At 33.9% G+C, this 18103-nt stretch overlaps 1 protein-coding gene across 2 annotated transcripts in view; it reads right to left on the reverse strand.

Moving 5' to 3' along the window:
• LOC140452328 (cytochrome P450 4d2-like) overlaps positions 1 to 18103 on the reverse strand; it is a 65764-nt gene that overhangs the window by 20550 nt on the left and 27111 nt on the right. For both annotated transcript variants that reach the window (XM_072546521.1, XM_072546517.1), the window contains exons 3-4: positions 16126 to 16311; positions 14936 to 15303 (exon numbers count right to left, since the gene is read on the reverse strand). In XM_072546521.1, the coding sequence (XP_072402622.1) occupies positions 14936 to 15303; positions 16126 to 16311 (554 nt within the window). The remainder of the gene's footprint in view (positions 1 to 14935; positions 15304 to 16125; positions 16312 to 18103) is intronic.

The following is an 18103-nucleotide window of genomic DNA, read 5'->3' on the forward strand; positions in this document are numbered from 1 at the left end:
AGCGCTCAACAGAAGCGTTAAGAAAAATATTCGAAAAGACCTCAGAGCTTATAGAACAAACCAGATTCTTGAAACCATAGAGAACAATAAGAACATGAAAGTACTAAAAACATGTAAATCCGCTGGCAGGAATAAAATCATAAAGATAAAAGACGACCGTGGAACATTGTGCTCGCATAAGGAAGAGATCGTTAGAGAAATCCGAAAATTTTACGAGAAGCTGTATACTTCTACTATTCCGAACCCCGGTATACCAACAAAACATATCTTAAATGTGGGCTCAGAGGATCTCCCTGAAATAATAACATCAGAAATTAGAGCCGCCCTAAAACAAATGAAAAATGGGAAAACACCAGGAGAAGATAAAATTACTTCAGAGATGCTAAAAATGGGAGGCACTGCATTAGAAGAGGCAATGAGAGCATTACTGAATAAATGCCTATTGGAAGGACAAATACCAAAAGCATGGAAAAATGTGGAAGTCATTCTACTCCATAAAAAAGGAGACGCCGCAAATATAGAAAACTACCGACCAATAAGCTTGTTGTCACACCTTTACAAACTACTAACCCGAATAATAACAAATAGATTGACAGCTAAGCTAGATGCATACCAACCGGTGGAGCAAGCAGGCTTTCGTAAGGGTTTTAGCACTATCGATCACTTGCAAACAATCCGGACAGTTATTGAAAAAACAATAGAGTACAACATACCACTACATCTGGCATTTGTCGATTATCACAAAGCATTCGACAGTATCGAGAAATGGGCTTTCTTAACAGCATTGGACGACGCCAGAGTAGATTCAAGATATGCTGCCCTCCTTAAGAATATATACGATGATGCTACTTTTCACGTAAAAATAGATGATGATCTGGAAACTATGAAAATAGACCTTGGCAAAGGCGTGAGACAGGGTGACACCATCTCACCCAAGTTATTTACTTTGGCATTAGAAAATGTCTTCAAAAAACTAAATTGGGTCGAAAAGGGATTAAAAATAGATGGAGTATATCTTAACCATTTGCGTTTCGCAGACGACATAGTACTAATAAGCACAGATATTGATGAACTAAAATCAATGCTACAAGATTTAAATCACAAATCGAATCAAATAGGATTAAAAATGAATCTCGACAAAACAAAGATATTAAGCAACAGCCTAGAAAACATCACGATAGATAACATCAATGTAGAAAAGGTAGAACAATATATATATCTAGGACATGCAATTAAAAACGAAAAGGAAAATCAAACCCTAGAAATTAAAAGAAGGACACAATTATCATGGGCTGCTTTTGGGAAGTTGAGCTTCATTTTAAAAGACAGAAAAATCCCAATACACTTAAAACGAAAAACCTATGACACTTGTATACTACCAGTTGCAACTTATGGATTGGAAACTATGGCAATAACAAGAAAAATGGCAGAACAATTAAGAATAACTCAACGGGCCATGGAGAGGGCCATGTTAAATATAAGCCTCAGAGACAAAATTCCTAACACCGAAATACGTCGAAGAACTAAAGTAACCGACATCATGGAAAAAATAGCGACATTGAGATGGCAATGGGTAGCACATGTAGCAAGACAAGACACCAACAGATGGTCTCATAAAGTGACATTCTGGAGACCTCGAGAAACAAAAAGAAGCGTGGGAAGACCCAAAAAGAGATGGATAGACGATATAACGGCTGTAGCTGGAAAGCAATGGATGAGAATTGCAAAAGATAGGGAAGCGTGGAAACAATTGGAGGAGGCCTATGTCCAACAATGGATGAATGAAGGCTGAAGAAGAAGAAGAAGAAGATGTATACATATATTATTTTACATTTTTCTTTGTAAAATTTATTAATTTTTAGCACGAGTTTTGGAAAAAAGCAACATCATCTACTTTAATTGCTTTAGGAAGTAGAAACTGATACAGAACAACTTTTAATACCAGTAAAATTTTTACGGATTGCTAAGTTTTATAGGCAAAGATGCAGCAGTCTTAAAAAAACACTGCTCGCTGCAAACGATAATAATCCGCCAATTTAATAAAGTTTTTTACTTATCAGGTGTAAAAGCATATGGCAAGAATGCCAAATCAATAATTTATTGTGGGCATTTGTTTTTTTCCAAAAATATTTTAAACATTATAGTTGAAAGTACGAGCGAACATATAAATCGAATGAAAGAGGTGTATACCAGAGTCCGTTCTGCTAAAAATACTGATGTTATCGAAATAACAGCTTTACTGGGATTGCTGTACTTGGATTAGCTGGATGTTTGCAAAGTAATTGATTACATACAGGAGAGTTGTGGAAGCGAAATGGCAGCGGAGTTGAAATGTTTTGGTTAACCTCATCACAGCCACGTTATTAATTTTTGTTTGACAAAAAAGACATCTTATATTTGATGATTTAGAAACTCGAGGCAAAAGAAAAATGTCTGACAAGCTAGCGTCTATAAGACAAGTGTTTATATGTTTTGTAAAAAATTGCAAAACTACCTCGTAAATTAGCGAGTATGGCACTATCGACGAGAAATTTGACGCATTTTGGGAATGATGCAATTCTAAGTAGTATATACCTTCCAAACCTAATAATTAGGGGAGAAGGAGGTTACTGTGGACCATTTTTACTCATTAGCAAATTAAAAAATATGTATAAGATTCTTATTGCTGAACTTACCTCACATATTTACTGTAAACATCAACTCAACTTTCGATGTGAATATTTTATTTGTATCTTTCTTAATAGAACAAATATTTTGATTCAAATCGGAATCAATAATTTGTCCACAATGACCCCGTGGTGGGGTTAAAGTGGACAGAGTATGGGGTTATAGTGGACGCATAGTAAAACATATACAGGAATACTGAAAACTTTATGTTAACAAAAAGAAACTTCGATACATTATAAGAACTGAAATTAATATTAAATGAAAATAATCTTCCTTGCCTTTTCGTGCCAGTGTCTACTGGGTGCTCCAAAATTCCGACAATATCGTTCTTGTCGACAACTGAGACATCTTCAACTTCGGGAAATACGAAATTATTCACTTTTTTCCTTAAAAAATTAATTTGTCCTCCACATCTCGAATATCTACGATTTGGCCAACATAGTGTGTTACCGATTTTTTACCCATAAATTTTACAAGTACGAAATCATTTTTCTCCATTTGTTTGTCCATAAAAATATCGTTGTCCTGACCATCATCTTCCATCCAGCCTTCATCCTCTGATTCAAGTATTACTTCTGTAGAAGAATTGGAAGAGGAAGATTCTTTCCTACTCCTTTTTGGTTCATAGGAAAGAGATTTCTTCACTCTATTCTTTTCTCGCATTTCAGCTCTTTCTTGCGCACGTCTTTCCTTCTAATCTTTAGCCTCTTTTTCAGCTTCCAACTGATCTTTCACTGGTGTGCTCGTGTAAATAGTCGACTTTTTATTTTTTCTTGCTTTGGAGTTTGATGAGCGATCTGCTTTTAGAAAAGGGCGGCAGCTCTCAGGAGTAAAAACAGCTGTTGATGTAGTTGCTACTGATGGTGAAAGCGTAATGGGAGCTACAGGTAGCAGTCTTGTGGAGATTAAAGCAACTTCTAATATTCGCTCAGGATCTTCAGGATTTCTTGGGTTCATTGCTGTTGGCGGTTCTTGATTCCTATCTGTTGTTTCGGCAGCTTCATAATCCTCATCGGTGAATACAAGACGATTTATTGGCCATAAACCAGCAGATCTGAATCCAGATGTTATATTCTTCATTGTAAATGCCACAGGAAAAGCAATACCACACAGTTGAGCAACATCATATATTTGTATAGGTCTGCCTGGATGATTTTGAAGCCAGTCTCCCATTGCAACCCGTAATGCAGCTTTATAAGAACCATATACTGCAACATCTAGCGGCTGTATACACTTATATGACTTGAATGATTATCCATTAATATCAGTAGAGGGTTTTCTTTAGAAGCACTTAAGTGCATTTTTATCTGCTTTAGTACTTCTAAAAATAATTCCGCAGTCATATAGCCAGACTGATGAGCCAGACCAATGCTCCCTATTGGTGCACCATCTAAGAACCGGTCTTTCATATTCTTCCTGGGGAATATGAAAACTGGAGGTATTGCTTGTCCAGTGGCTGTTATAATTCCGCACATTGTAACATTTTCACCGCGTTCTTGAGAGGCCACAGCTCCTATTTGTTTTTTTCCCTTTTCAGCTATACGTTTGGGTGGTGGTAAGACCGTGGGTATACCTGTCTCATCTAAATTTATTATCCTTTCTGGCCTTCCTTTAAATTTATCTAAAACTCCAATGTAATTATCAAAAAATAAATCCACGTTGGATTTGTTAAAGGCTGCATCTCGTGCTATGCTTGTATTTTCAGGTTTTCTAAGAGATAAATCTCAATGTCGTTTCATAAATGAATATATCCAGTCCTTTTCTGCTATCTTATTTTTAGTCCAATTCGAAGGAATTTCTATTTGTAGAGCACTACCATACTCAAAAGCTAGGGTACAAGCCTGCTTGTAAGTCAAGCCATAATGTAATCGAGACGCCTTCTTAAGATAATTGACAATGTGTTGTTCTTGTTCATCAGAAAATATTTGGCGACCTCGAAATTTATTGACGCCAGAAACATTCAAGCTAACAATTTCTAACTCATCTTCGTTACCTGAATCATCACCAGAGGGTATATTAGCATCTTGAAGGTTTCTCTTAGCCAAAATGACTCTTTTGTGAAGCATACTTTTTTTCAATTCATATTTCTCTGCAATATTTCTCAAGCTTTCTTTTTTTCTTAGGATATCCTTTATTGCACGCTCTACAACTTTTTCATCAATATCAGCTCTCGCCGTTTTTCTACTGTAAGTCCTCATCTGAAACAAAAAAGCGATTTTTATCACATGATTTTTGGAAATATAATCATTTGTGGGGTTAGTGTGGACAGCTGATGATTTGTCCACACTAACCCCGAACGCCATGTTTGACAGTAACAATGGAATGACGTTTCGAAAAATGATAATTTTATCTCATTCCATATCAAATTTAGTAATTAAATATTCCAGAAGCCATACACTAACTTAGGTATACAATTAGTTCAATAACTTCAATTTTAGTATAATTTTACTTACCGTGTGAAATAAATGGATACAACACACAAAATCACTTTCTGTCACTGGCGGCCATATTATAGAAAATATTTCAACCAACTTTTACGTGGTGTTCGGTGCCGTTAATAGTCACTTCCTGAACAGACTGGGCGGCAGATTTAAATGCGAGTTTTTAAATAATTAACTATGTCCACACTAACACCATGTCCACACTAACCCCCCTCTCCCCTACAGATTAAACATTTTTGCCTTAGTTGATCCAAAAACCAGATATACTTTTAATCTATAGCCATATGTTCGTGTACAACCAGAGGGACTCTTTAATTTGAAAAATGATCCAGCTAGTATTGTTGAGAGATTAATTGGTCCAATATCGGGTACTAAAAGAAATCTTACGTATGATAATTGTTTTATACTCGGTTCGCTATTCCCAGTCCGAACTGTCTAGTGAATTTAGTAATTATTTTTTTGCGAAGTTAGTTACTTTTTGACAGACTAAAAGTGGCTGGAAATTACTATACAACCAAGCACACGTACTCATATCCAATATTAATAGTAAACAAACTAAATAGAAAATAAAATAGAACTTTGCGAATTACCGACAATCAATATTCATTTATCTGCACCATATAATAAATAGTTATGATAAATTATAACAACTAAAATATATTTTTTAAATATATACTACCCAAAATTTGATGGGTTTAGTATACACTTCCACTATTTAGAATAATTCTCCTTTTTTTTTAAGAAAGAAGTCTGCAATAGTGGGATACTTGAGCTATTAATACTGAGAAGTAGGAATTGTTGTGTTGTAGGTTTCCGACAATGAATCTGTCAAAATATGCCCGAGCTAAGCGAATGGAGTATACTAGCTTTGAGTTTCTTACAAAACTCCGTCGCGATCACAATTTGACATAAATGGGTACAGTGAGAAAAAAACAAAATACAATTACCGTTAGAGTTTACAAACTCCAAATATTGACCTGCTTATTCAAGTATATTTGAATTCCAATAAAATACTACAGTTGTCTCCAATCTACTCAAGAAACAAAAACAAGTCATACTGCTTATGCTCCTCAGCCTACATTTTTTTTAGTTTGCAGATAAAATTTTACCAATATTATTAAATTATTAGAAATCCTGATTTTTCTTATAAACAAAAATTGACGTTAAACATGATTTCAGGGACGCTCACGATTTTTTAAAGCAAAGCGAACAGTTTAAAACTTTTTAATGTCATCAATAATTCATTCATTGGATCCTTGATCAACTTTGGCAGGATTCTAGACAAGTGTTAAGATTTATCTTAACATTAGTAACTTTATGTACTGGTCAGTGATCAAATCCATTAAATCTTTTATCCTTACAAGATAGCGGTGTATATCTTGCCGTCTTAGCAGACTCCGTCTCTAATTTCATCCATATAAGTGTCTTTATAATTTAGATTTCATTTTCTTTGTTCTACAAATCATAAATTTTCCTAGTGGTATTTGAACAAAGCAGAAATTTATTTATTTTTAAACGGCTACTTCACCCATTTTGGAGCTAGAGTAGACTTTTCTTGGCTGGTGCTAGCCCTAGGCACTTCATCGCTACTACTACTGCTTTCCAACTCTTTATCTTCCTGTAAAGAGACATTCGAAGGCTAAAAAATTCCTCGTCGTGATGGCTTTCTGCCTCAAGATATGACTCGAGTTTATTAAGGACTTTATACAGCTGATCTGGATTGGCTGCAAGCTTTTCCAAGTTCAGCAAAAAAAATTAGACCCTACAAAAAGTAAAAATGTTACAGTATTGACCTCTTGTTTTCTGTGTGTGTGTTGGCTTCCAGTCCTTACATTTGTGATACCACCTCAAATGATGAGCATTTAAAAAAAATCTCAAAATATTTTAGCCTATTATGTAAAATAATGCATTTTTAAATAACTTTACATTCCAAACCCTGTTGAACAGGTTGACTGCCAGCCTCTTTTTCCTTGCATTGCCAAAGAGTCATTCGAGTATCACATATGGTACTCAGTCCAGAAGATAAGTTCAAATATTAAGCGCCATATATGGTACTTAGTATAACTTACAAAACTGCATGCTGTGTACCTAAGCAGTCACTTGACGTGTACATTTTCTATAGAGAAATTAATAGAGTAAGATCCCAGAGCGATCAGACATAACTTATTTTCACACAGATGAAACCTTAGAGTCTCAGTAGCGTCTCGCGTGCTTTGAATACCTGCGTATTTATGAAACTTGCTGAGTGACACCTGGGCAGGTACCAGGTGAGAAAGGTAACTAAAAATAAGAGCTATTTAACTTAAATTTACATAACTGATTTTTATACATATTTTGTAGAATATTATTTTGAAAATACTGTAATAAGTGTCAGACACTTGTCATGGACCAGAACTTTTGTCAGACGCTTTAAAGCTATACTAAAATTAAATGAACTTTACTTACTTTTACATGTCTGATTTTTAAATATGTTATTGATGGAACTATAATAAAGTTATATTTAATCAGTCAGACAAATTAGAATGACCAAATATCCCTCAAACACAAAAAATAGTTAACCAGAAGTATAAGCGCGAGAGTGCTTGCTTGCATTTCAGAGTGAGTGAGACATTGCGATAATTATGTAACGATATATGCATAATTTAAAAAATGATGATTCGAATATATGGTTAAACGCAGGCACCGGAAATAACCAGAGATACATTAATTTGACAAAGGTTTACGAGTACTTGGGACCATCTTTATGTAGAAGTTTGCCAGGGTTTCACGCTCTAACTGGATGTAACTTTAATCAAGCCTTTTTTTAAAAAGGGTAAACAAAGACCATTCAATATATTAATGAAGAAACATGAATATCAGCGAGCTTTCATGCAGTTTGGAGAATCAGAGTTGTTTACCGATGAAGCCACCCAAAAAGATATTTTCAAAATAATCCAAAAATTTATCTGCGAAATTTATAGTTTTCCTGATACGTGCAACATTAATGCTGCCCGGCTTCAATTGTTTTTAAATAATTACAGCGTATCTAATATTAACGAAGAATTCGATCGCAAAAATTTAAAAAATTTTGATGCTAGCAGTTTACCACCATGCTAAAGTGAGTTATTCCAACAATTCCGCCGTGCTAATTACATTTTTAGCATATGGAATAATGCAAATGCAAAACAACCAACCATTTTAACTCCTGAACACAATGGGTAGAGATTAGAAGAAAACCAATATCACTTTCATTGGTTTGATGGTGACCAATTGCCAGCAAAAGTTAGTGAATTCCTTGAAACTTCAGGTATTATACTTTGATTTCAGGTTTACAATTTATTATGTTTGTGATTTTCTGCTTTTTAATTCTTTAAACTATTTTTTGCAGAACAACCAGCGAGCAACAACATAACTGATAATGATGAAGATGATGACTCGGATGAGCAGCATCATGATTGGTTGAATGATGAAAGTTGTAATAATTGCGACAATGAATATGATGATTAAAATATAGAAAAATGTTTGTTTCAATCAATTCCAGTTAAAGATTTTTTACAAAAATTATTTTTTTTTAATTATCCTAACTAGTATCTTTTTTACAATAAAGTAAATATAATTTTTTATGAAACCAAAGTGCTCCGAATTAATTAATTATCCCAAATATCAATACATTAATTTACTTTAATATTTATCTTAATGCTAGAGTTCATCATATTAAAATAGAGATGCAAAAATATTTAATCGGATCGAAAACAGTAAGTATTCTTAATGAATTTGAATTGTTTACTCTGAGACTCATGCGCACAGCACTGTCGCGCTCATACCTCTAGTTAACTAATTTTTGTGTTTAAGGGATGTTTGGTCATTCTAATTTGTCTAACTGATTAAATATAACTTTATTATAGTACCGTTAATAACATATTTAAAAATCAGACATGTAAAAGTAAGTAAAGTTCATTTAATTTTAGTGCAGCTTTAAAGCGTCTGACAAAAGTTCTGGTCTATGACAAGTGTCTGACACTTATTACAGTATATTCAAAATAATATTCTACAAAATATGTATAAAAATCAGTTATGTAAATTTAAGTTAAATAGCTCTCATTTTTAGTTACCTTTCTCACCTGGTACCTGCCCACACATCACATGCGCAGGTATTCAAAGCACGCGAGACGCTATTGAGACTCTAAGGTTTCATCTGTGTGAAAATAAGTTATGTCTGATCTGGGATCTTGGACTATAAAGTTTTGGCCTTAGAAAACCCTTCCATGATTTTAGCGCGTAGCTAGATAGTATTATACTTTTTTCTTATAAAGGTCGTTTATCAAAATGTAATAAAAAACGCTTTTTTAGCTTTAATATTTATTTAACAAGTAGCGTAACTCTAAAAACGGTACAAAAAAATATTCGACAACTTAACATAAATGCTAATAAAGGAAAATTACTGTAGTTTAGCAGCATGCACCTTAAAAAAGCAGTCAGGACACAAATATTTCGGCAAGCAAAACACTTTGTCCACACACGTGGACGTGGTTTACACCTACTTCTTCAGAATACGTATTAAAATTTATATTTTTAATCTGATCAGGTATTTGCTAATCTTCAGATATGGGAACATTCTCAGGTGCTGGTTCGTGCTCATTATTTAACTATTTATTCATCAAAACTTCATTTTCACTAATTTCGTCACTGTCCGAATTTTCACGGTCTACTGCATACTCTGGGTCCTCTGGGTCACTGTCATGAAACATCTAAATAGACTCTCTTCTTTGGAATCCATTATTACAATTTAAATCGCGACTGTATTGGAAAGCATCAACAGACAACTAAACTATCTATTAGAGCCTACAAAAAGCTTTTTCTATATTTGCCGCTACTCAGATTGTTGAGCCAGGAGATGCGTCTTCTTCTAATACTTCGTTTTCCCTGTATTTTTCCCTTCATTATGGTTTGTAGCAACACATATTTCTCCCCTCTCATAACGTGGCCGAGATATTGTAACTTTCTTATCTTAATCGTATTCATGATTTCCATTTCCTTTGTTATCTTTCTGAGGACTTCAACATTTGTTATTCGGTCTACCCAACTTATTTTTAATATTCTTCGGTAGATCCACATCTCGAATGCTTCAAGTCGATCGCTCACCTCTTTCTTTAACGTCCAGGTCTCCACCCCATACAGCAGCACCGAAAACACATATGAACGTAATATTCTTATTTTGAGTTGCAAACTAAGGTCTCTACTGCATAATACTTTTCTCATCTTATTAAATGTTGCTCTAGCTTGTCCAATTCTTATTTTTATTTCTTCTGTATACTCGTTATTTTCATTAATAATTGTACCAAGATATCTGTATTTTTTCACTTTTTCTATTGGAACCCCTCTTATGTTTAAAATGTCTTGTTGTTGTGTTTTGGAAATTGTCATAAATTTTGTTTTATTAGCATTAAGCGTTAGTCCGCTTTCCTTACTAGCATTTACTACATTATCTAAATGTGTCTGTAGATCTTGTATATTTTCTGCAATTAGTATAGTATCATCGGCATATCTGATATTGTTGATGGGTCTGCCGTTGACTTTTATACATTTTCGAGTAATTTTTTAATTATTTTTTCCAACTATAGATTGAACAATAAGGGGGAGAGTATGCAACCTTGCCTTACGCCCCTTTTTTCTCTACTTCCTCCGAAAGTTCTTTGCCTACCCTGACTTTTGCTGTTTGGTTAAAGTAGAGATGAGTTATTATTCTTGTCTTTTTTGACAATGTGTTTATCTTTAAGTAACTGTATAAGACGGTTGTGTCGGACCTTATCGAACGCCTTATTGTAATCAATAAAACAAACATAGAGTGGTTGGTTTACATCCATACATCTTTGCATGAGGACATTAAATCCAAATAATGCCTCTCGTGCACCCATCGCATTCTCAAATCCAAACTGGGTTTCAGTGATGTCTTGTTCCACTTTTCTGAAAATTCTTAAATAGATAATTTTTAAGAATATTTTTAGTGTGTGACTCATTAGACATATATCGTTAGCAACCCCTAATACTCTCAATTTTAGTTTACAGAAATCTGCAGGTCGATAAATATTAGAATATAATAGGTACTCAGGTTCAAAATGGTGTAAAATACTTAAAAAGATATTAGCTAACCCACAAAAGATTGTTACGTTCCAAATTTAAAGTAGAAAGTCCCACCTCTATTTTATCAAAATTTAAATAATTCAGGACGTGTAAGAGCGGTTGCCTATAATATATTATAAGCAAGGTGGCGAAAATAAAATTAGTAATTTTCAAATAGGGCTAATGTCTGGCAAATTGTGCTGAAGTTAAGGGAACACGTCCTCTTTTTTGTGAAGAAACTAATTTAGATCGTTCTTTCTAGAGTTATCTTGGAAGAATTGGGATCATAAAATTGAAATTTTTGAATCTCGGTATTATTCGGTGACCTCCGTGTGTCAAGTTGTCAAGTGTTCGGAAAGACGACGGAAAGAAAGTGATTCTAGGTTTGACGGTGTTACTGAAAGGTTGGGCTAGATTAAAAACGGCATTTTGTTTTTTGCTTTTGCTGCTGTTCCATGTGGGATCTGGACTAGTCCGAACCGTGTGGATATTCAAGGGGATTTGCTGCCTTCGTGGAAGGGTTTTTTTTTGGAATATCCACAATTTCGCTAAAAAAAGCGGATCTACAGTACACGTGAATACCGGGAGTCGCATTTAGATCAAGAAATTAGCCTTAATCACGAGTCCAAATAGCCGACTACGCTTCGGTCCAATTTGGGATATTTCAAACCCCTAATCTGGCTAAGAAGGGTGAGTGTTAGAACATTTCGTTTTTAATTAATTAAAAAGTTGTAGTTATTTTTTTATCCCATCTCTAAAAAGCTATTCACATTTTTATCAGTTTTCATACATTCAAGTTCGGAGACAAGTTTTTTTTTGTATTGCTCCATTATCGCCAAAAGGCAGATAAACAAAGTGTTAAAATCAATATATTTATTTCCAAATAATTATTTTAGACACAGATGGTAATTAATGTTTTCTTGCTTCAGGGTTGGTTTGTTTGTTTTTTTCTGCTTCTTCTTCTTCGTATTTCTCCGTCTGGCTGTAATTTTCAACTTTTCAACATTGTCACACAAGTCTATGTACAGCGACAATCGTATGGGATTTTGGATTGAAGACACGCTGAACTGTAACTGGAATTCCACGCGGTGAAGTATATGAAAATTCGAGGTATGGATCGATAATTAATTTTCAACGGAAGATTTAAGCACCGTCTAATTTGTTTACGGAATACAATAGTTTTTTTTAAGATTATTTGCTGTTAGTTTTTATTTTCATATTTACAAATACTTTAACAGTTTTTTTTTTTAAGATTATTTGCGGTTTATTTTATTAATTAAATATTTACACATACCTATTTTAATTTTGTAAACTGCGTCTAAGGGGGGGTTATATATTTGAGATTTATTTTTCTATATTATTTTCTGCGCACGCACTTGAGCTCACGTGGTGTCCTATTTGCGGTAATTATTTTTTTTTGGTTGGTATTGAACCGCACACCCCTTAGCGTCCGATACTTTTGATACGTCTTACCTTTCATTTTGTTCTGTTAAATAGAAATAACTTATGAATTTTTGTTAGGCAAGTAGAAGCCGCATTTTTATATTATTTTTTTATTAAGCCTATGGTAAAGTTAAATAATATTGTAATATGTATTTATTTTCAACTATCTTGGGAATCTATTTATTAAAATTGACTAAATTCTAATCTGACAATTTCATTTATTTTTTTTTATTTATTCAGGTTGTATACTGTTACTTAGTATTTTAGTAGTAAACCTATTGGTAAGTTGGTGGTTTATTGAATAGTAACGTAGGGAAGGCTGTGGGCCAATTTACCTGGCGCCCCTGATATAACTTCTGATTTTTTTGTTTTGTGGACCGCACGACCATCTCCACTGTTTTGTCTAGCCGCGAGCCATTCCCAGACTGTCACCGTATAGTACTTTTCTTTCCGGGTGTACGTCTGATTTATATTTGGTACATTTTGTAATTTTTTTATATAGATTCGGTTTTGTACGCCACAAGATTCTTACCAAAACCTAAATTAAAATAATAAATAAAAATCGTCTTGGCCTCATACGTCAACATGCTCTAGAAGAGCTGTAGCATAAATGGCGAGTTAACTGAGTACCACATGTGGTACTCATGGCAGTCAACCTGTTAGTTTTAAGTGAATCCTACCCTTCTTGTATTAGGTATTGCAACCTCGAATGCCAACGTAAATATGGGAACTAAATAAATCACGTGCGATGAAAACGGTAATAGATATCCAACACAATGGTATTGTATCAGTGAGAATTAGTTAATATAAAAGTTTGATTCATATTTCACGTGTTAATAAGACACACAAAATTGTGACGTCCTGGAACTAAAGGATTATTGGCATCCAGTATGCGCAATAATGATCAAATAGACGAATCAACAGGTGATCAATACAATCCTAAAATTATAATATTTTATAATTCAACGAAAGGTGGGGTTGAAACGTTGACGAACTTTGTGCCATAAATATATAATGTAGCTGGTAATACCCGGAGATGGCCAATGGTGATCATTTATTTTGCTTATGAATGTGGCTTAAATAAACTTCCAAATTAATATATAATAATCCGGACAATAATCAAAATTATAAGTTGCTTCGTAGAGTATACGAATTTCACCAAAAATAAATCACATAAAACAAACAGTATATGCAAAGTTATTACACACAACTCACTTCTATCAGAGACAGAGCTATCTTTTGGCAACTGACCTATCATACCATTTATCTGCTAATGAACGTGTAGAAGTAGTAGGTCCTCCGAGATATAGCAAACTGATCACCGACAGCCTTTAGAGATCGGTAAACTCATCACCGAAGATAGGTAAACTCATCACCAACATTTTTGACCTAAGGCGCTAGTTTTGCGGAAGATTATCTGTTACTTGTTTACTTGGCAATATATTAAATTCAGAAATTATTTTAAGCGAATTACATTAAAATTTAAGTGATATATTTATATCGGGTGTCCCCCGGTGAGTGACCTATTCGGACGAGACGTATCTGCCAATCTAAACGGATTTGAAATCTAAAGATTCAGCTGCTTAGGTTTTTAATAGTGAACTATTTAATAAAAATATTTGTGAGCATGTGTTATTTCCGGTTATATCCGAAATAGTCACCAACTTCGTTATTTTATTTGCATTCGTACTTGGATTATTCTTTAAAATTATCAAACCTTAACGGACACGGAGTGCAGGTACGCCAGTGATCAGTTTGCAAATCCCTCTAGGTCTATTTTAAAATCACTGATTTTATTGCGGTGATGGGATGTACTCCTGATGAAAGCCTAACTAAGGCCGCACAAGAGAATTTTTTTACGGGTCTACAAACGTTATGTAACGCCAGATCATGGGTTCAATCCCTAAAGGGCCTCGACTTTCTTAAGCTTTTCTCGCCATTCTGCTCTGTTTCTTGCTTGGATTTTCCAGTTGGTAATATCGATCTTCTTACCATCATAAATTAAAACAATAAACATCAAAATCTATCGACAAATTCCTGTAATATTATTTATAACAAAAGTTTCAAGTACCTATTTCTATTATTGCATAGATCTAATACTAGGTGAGACCCACGGTAAAGGACTAGGAACACAAAGTACATAGAGAAATATTCGTAAACGAAATTTCATATTAGTCGAACCAGAACTTCCAAGTAGAGTATAGATTATTTAAATAATTCATGCATGAATAATAGCAAAATGGCTAAATTAAATAAAACGGGAAAAAATACATGCTCTCACCAACCTCAAACATAAAAGTGTCTACTTCTTCCCTTATATCCAATCGAGTCAGAGCCTTTTCATCTATTGTACTTTCTAATAATAAATCCAAAAATGCTAACCTTTTTTTCTGGTTAAACTCATCGACACCAATTTTGTCTTTAACACATTTATTTCGTTCCGTAATTCTTTGTTCTATAATATTATCTGTGTGAGCATGAAGTATCTTTATTGCCCTTTTTTCAACAAAATAATTTAATGTTAGTGGATATAAAGTAGGATGAATGATACTATATTGCCTCATTCCGAAAATTTTGCATACTTCTTTAACGCTTCTTACGTATTTTGAGGTTTTTGTAACTTGAGAATTCAGCTTAATACCCATTGCAGCCTCTGAAATAAAAACAAATTAGTTCTATTAATATTGATAAATTTTTATTTAGTTATGTAATAAGCACTACAATTTTTGAAGTGAAAACTTCTTTAGCGATGTTGTGCACCTTTTGGTTGGGGAAAAATCATTGACTACGCGACTGGTTTTTGCGACCGTAACCACTTGCGATTTACAAGTTGCGACGCAAATTGGTCGCAAAGTCGCACAGCTCTAGAACGGCTCGACATATCGTGACTTATGAGGCCTCGTTGGAAAGAGGAAGGAATATCTAGTGCAATGACGGAAAAACCAAATATAGCGGCAATATCAAAAGGGCATTACATTATATCTCCATTGTAATTGGTCCTATTGGAGCGTGTCATGCGTTAAATTAAGGAGAATAATATAACAATTATATTAAGATAGAAAAAACAAACACCGCGACCACCAAAAGGGCAATACATAGTACCTTGATTATTATCGAACGAGAAGTTATATATATGATATCATAAGGCACTATGGATTAAATAAATTTACCATAAGACAATTTTTAATTTATTGATATGAAGAAGGATTCTGACTAAAAACAAAATGAATCGAATCCTAACATGTGAAATGACAAATAAAATGGAGGGCATAACAATTATGTTAAGAAAGGAAAAACAAACAAGGTGACTACCAAAAGGGCACTACACACTATCTTCGTTATTAATGAATGTAGAGTTACATAGGAGGTATCATAGGGCACTATAGGAGATGATTATGGTTTGTTTTTTTTCGGACAGTCCGTATTTCAAGTTCAAATGTTAATTTTTATTGCACGCATTATTTAACATACGTACCACAAATAATATCTAAAGTGCACAAAGCAACAAAAGGGGTAATATCTATGCTAGGTTTATCTACTTCTTTTTTTAAAAGATCAATAAAAACATTTCCATTGGTTTCGAAAACATGTACAAAGTTTTCTAGTATTGAAAAATGGAAAGCTGGAGTTATCATTTTTCTGCGTTGTCTCCATTTTGTACCTGAAATAGCAAAAATAATTAAAAAATTCACAAAACTATTTATTATAAATAGAAAGTCATAAAAAAAATCTTAATTAACGTAGGTTGTAGATTTTACGTTGTCAATTTAAGCGATGTCCATAAACAGATTATATTTAAAATTTAATTTACGACAATATAAACATTAAATAATATTTTGACCAATAGCTAGTTTGCCATGCGATATAATTTCAAATACTATTACATTATTAATTTAAATTAATATACAACGATAGCTTGATAGAATATTTATTTTTTGCTATTACGATGTTTACATGACCACAATGGGTACTGATACAAAAACAATGTTCTACGTTACAAACTGGATAGCAAAATATCTATAGGAGGGGTAGTAAAAATTAGTCCTCGTATCTAAAGTTATACCTTTTCAACTTTAGTAATTTCTAAGGCCGAACAGCTATTTCATGAATGCGCTTCTCCAAACTAAAGCAACAAAAGTGTCTAACGAAAACTATTCACAAACAATAGCCGGCTTACGGCGGGCGAACTTTCGACACCAAATTGTCTTTGTACCTGGGGTAATCGAAGGGTCAAATTTTATTATAGGAAATTTCGACACCTCGGCGTAAAGCAGGTAGGTAGGTAATTAGCGGCGATAAACATTTGCACCCAAGCAGGACAAGCGGGTTTTCCCAATATTTATTGTCACGGCGGGGGGCGTGGCACTTGTGTACTTGTGACCAAATTATTTCAGTTGTAATTTATTTCTTGTTTGACGTTGACTTGTGCACGTATACGGATATTTAAAAAATGAGTTTGATAAAAAGTTCCCGTGGTCAAGATTTATTAGTGGTGGAGCATCATTCGTTCTCGAAACAGAAAGTGTTAAAAAGCGGCGAGATATTTTGGCGCTGCATCCAAAGAAACACTAAGTGTTCCGCAAAAGTGTTTACAATAGGCTGTGAGGACCTCACCATCACAAGAAGTGATTTGGTACATAATCATGAAGCCGATCCAAAAAAGCTTGAAGTAAAGATGGTAACCAATGCATGTAAAAGAAAAGCCCAAGAGGACATATCGGAAAAGCCTGCCAAAATTACAAGAACTGCTGTTGCTGAGTGTGATGCCAATTTGCTGACGGTTCCTGACATAGCTAGCATAAGAAAGAACATTTACAACTGTCGTCGTAAACTGTTACCAGGTCCGTTACCAAGAAGCATATCAGAAGTCCATAACGCGGTTAGTAATTATTCTCCTAAAACCTGTCGCAATGAAAGTTTTTTGTTTTGAAATCATCCTGAATTAAATGTGATTGTATTTTCATGCGAGACAAATATTCGTTTATTGTGTAAATTAAAAACTTTGTATATGTATGGTACATTTTCATACAGTACCAAATATTTTCTACAATTATTTACTATACATGGCTTGGAAAATGGACATTATGTTTCTTTACCATACTGTTTGTTAAAGGACAAATTGTCAATGACATACAAAAATTTATTTTCTTTATTAAGGTCTAAGATTTTTGAAACATATCAATTATCATTAGAGCCAACTGAAATATTTGTGGACTTTGAAAAAGCAATTCACTGTGCTTTATTGTATATGTGGCCCAATGCAAAAATTAGTGGATGCCGTTTTTACTTACACCAAAACTGGTTTAAAAAAATTCAATCTTTGGGTTTGGTACAAGAATATAAGGATACAAATTCAGAAATTGGAAAATGGTTAAAGCATACGTTTGGTTTAACTTATTTAAATCCAGCAGAAGTTGAAGAATGCTTTCTTTATGATTTAATGTCATATAAAC

Source organism: Diabrotica undecimpunctata, chromosome 1 (assembly GCF_040954645.1).
Source record: "Diabrotica undecimpunctata isolate CICGRU chromosome 1, icDiaUnde3, whole genome shotgun sequence".
In the NCBI taxonomy this organism is placed as follows: Eukaryota; Metazoa; Arthropoda; class Insecta; order Coleoptera; family Chrysomelidae; genus Diabrotica; species Diabrotica undecimpunctata.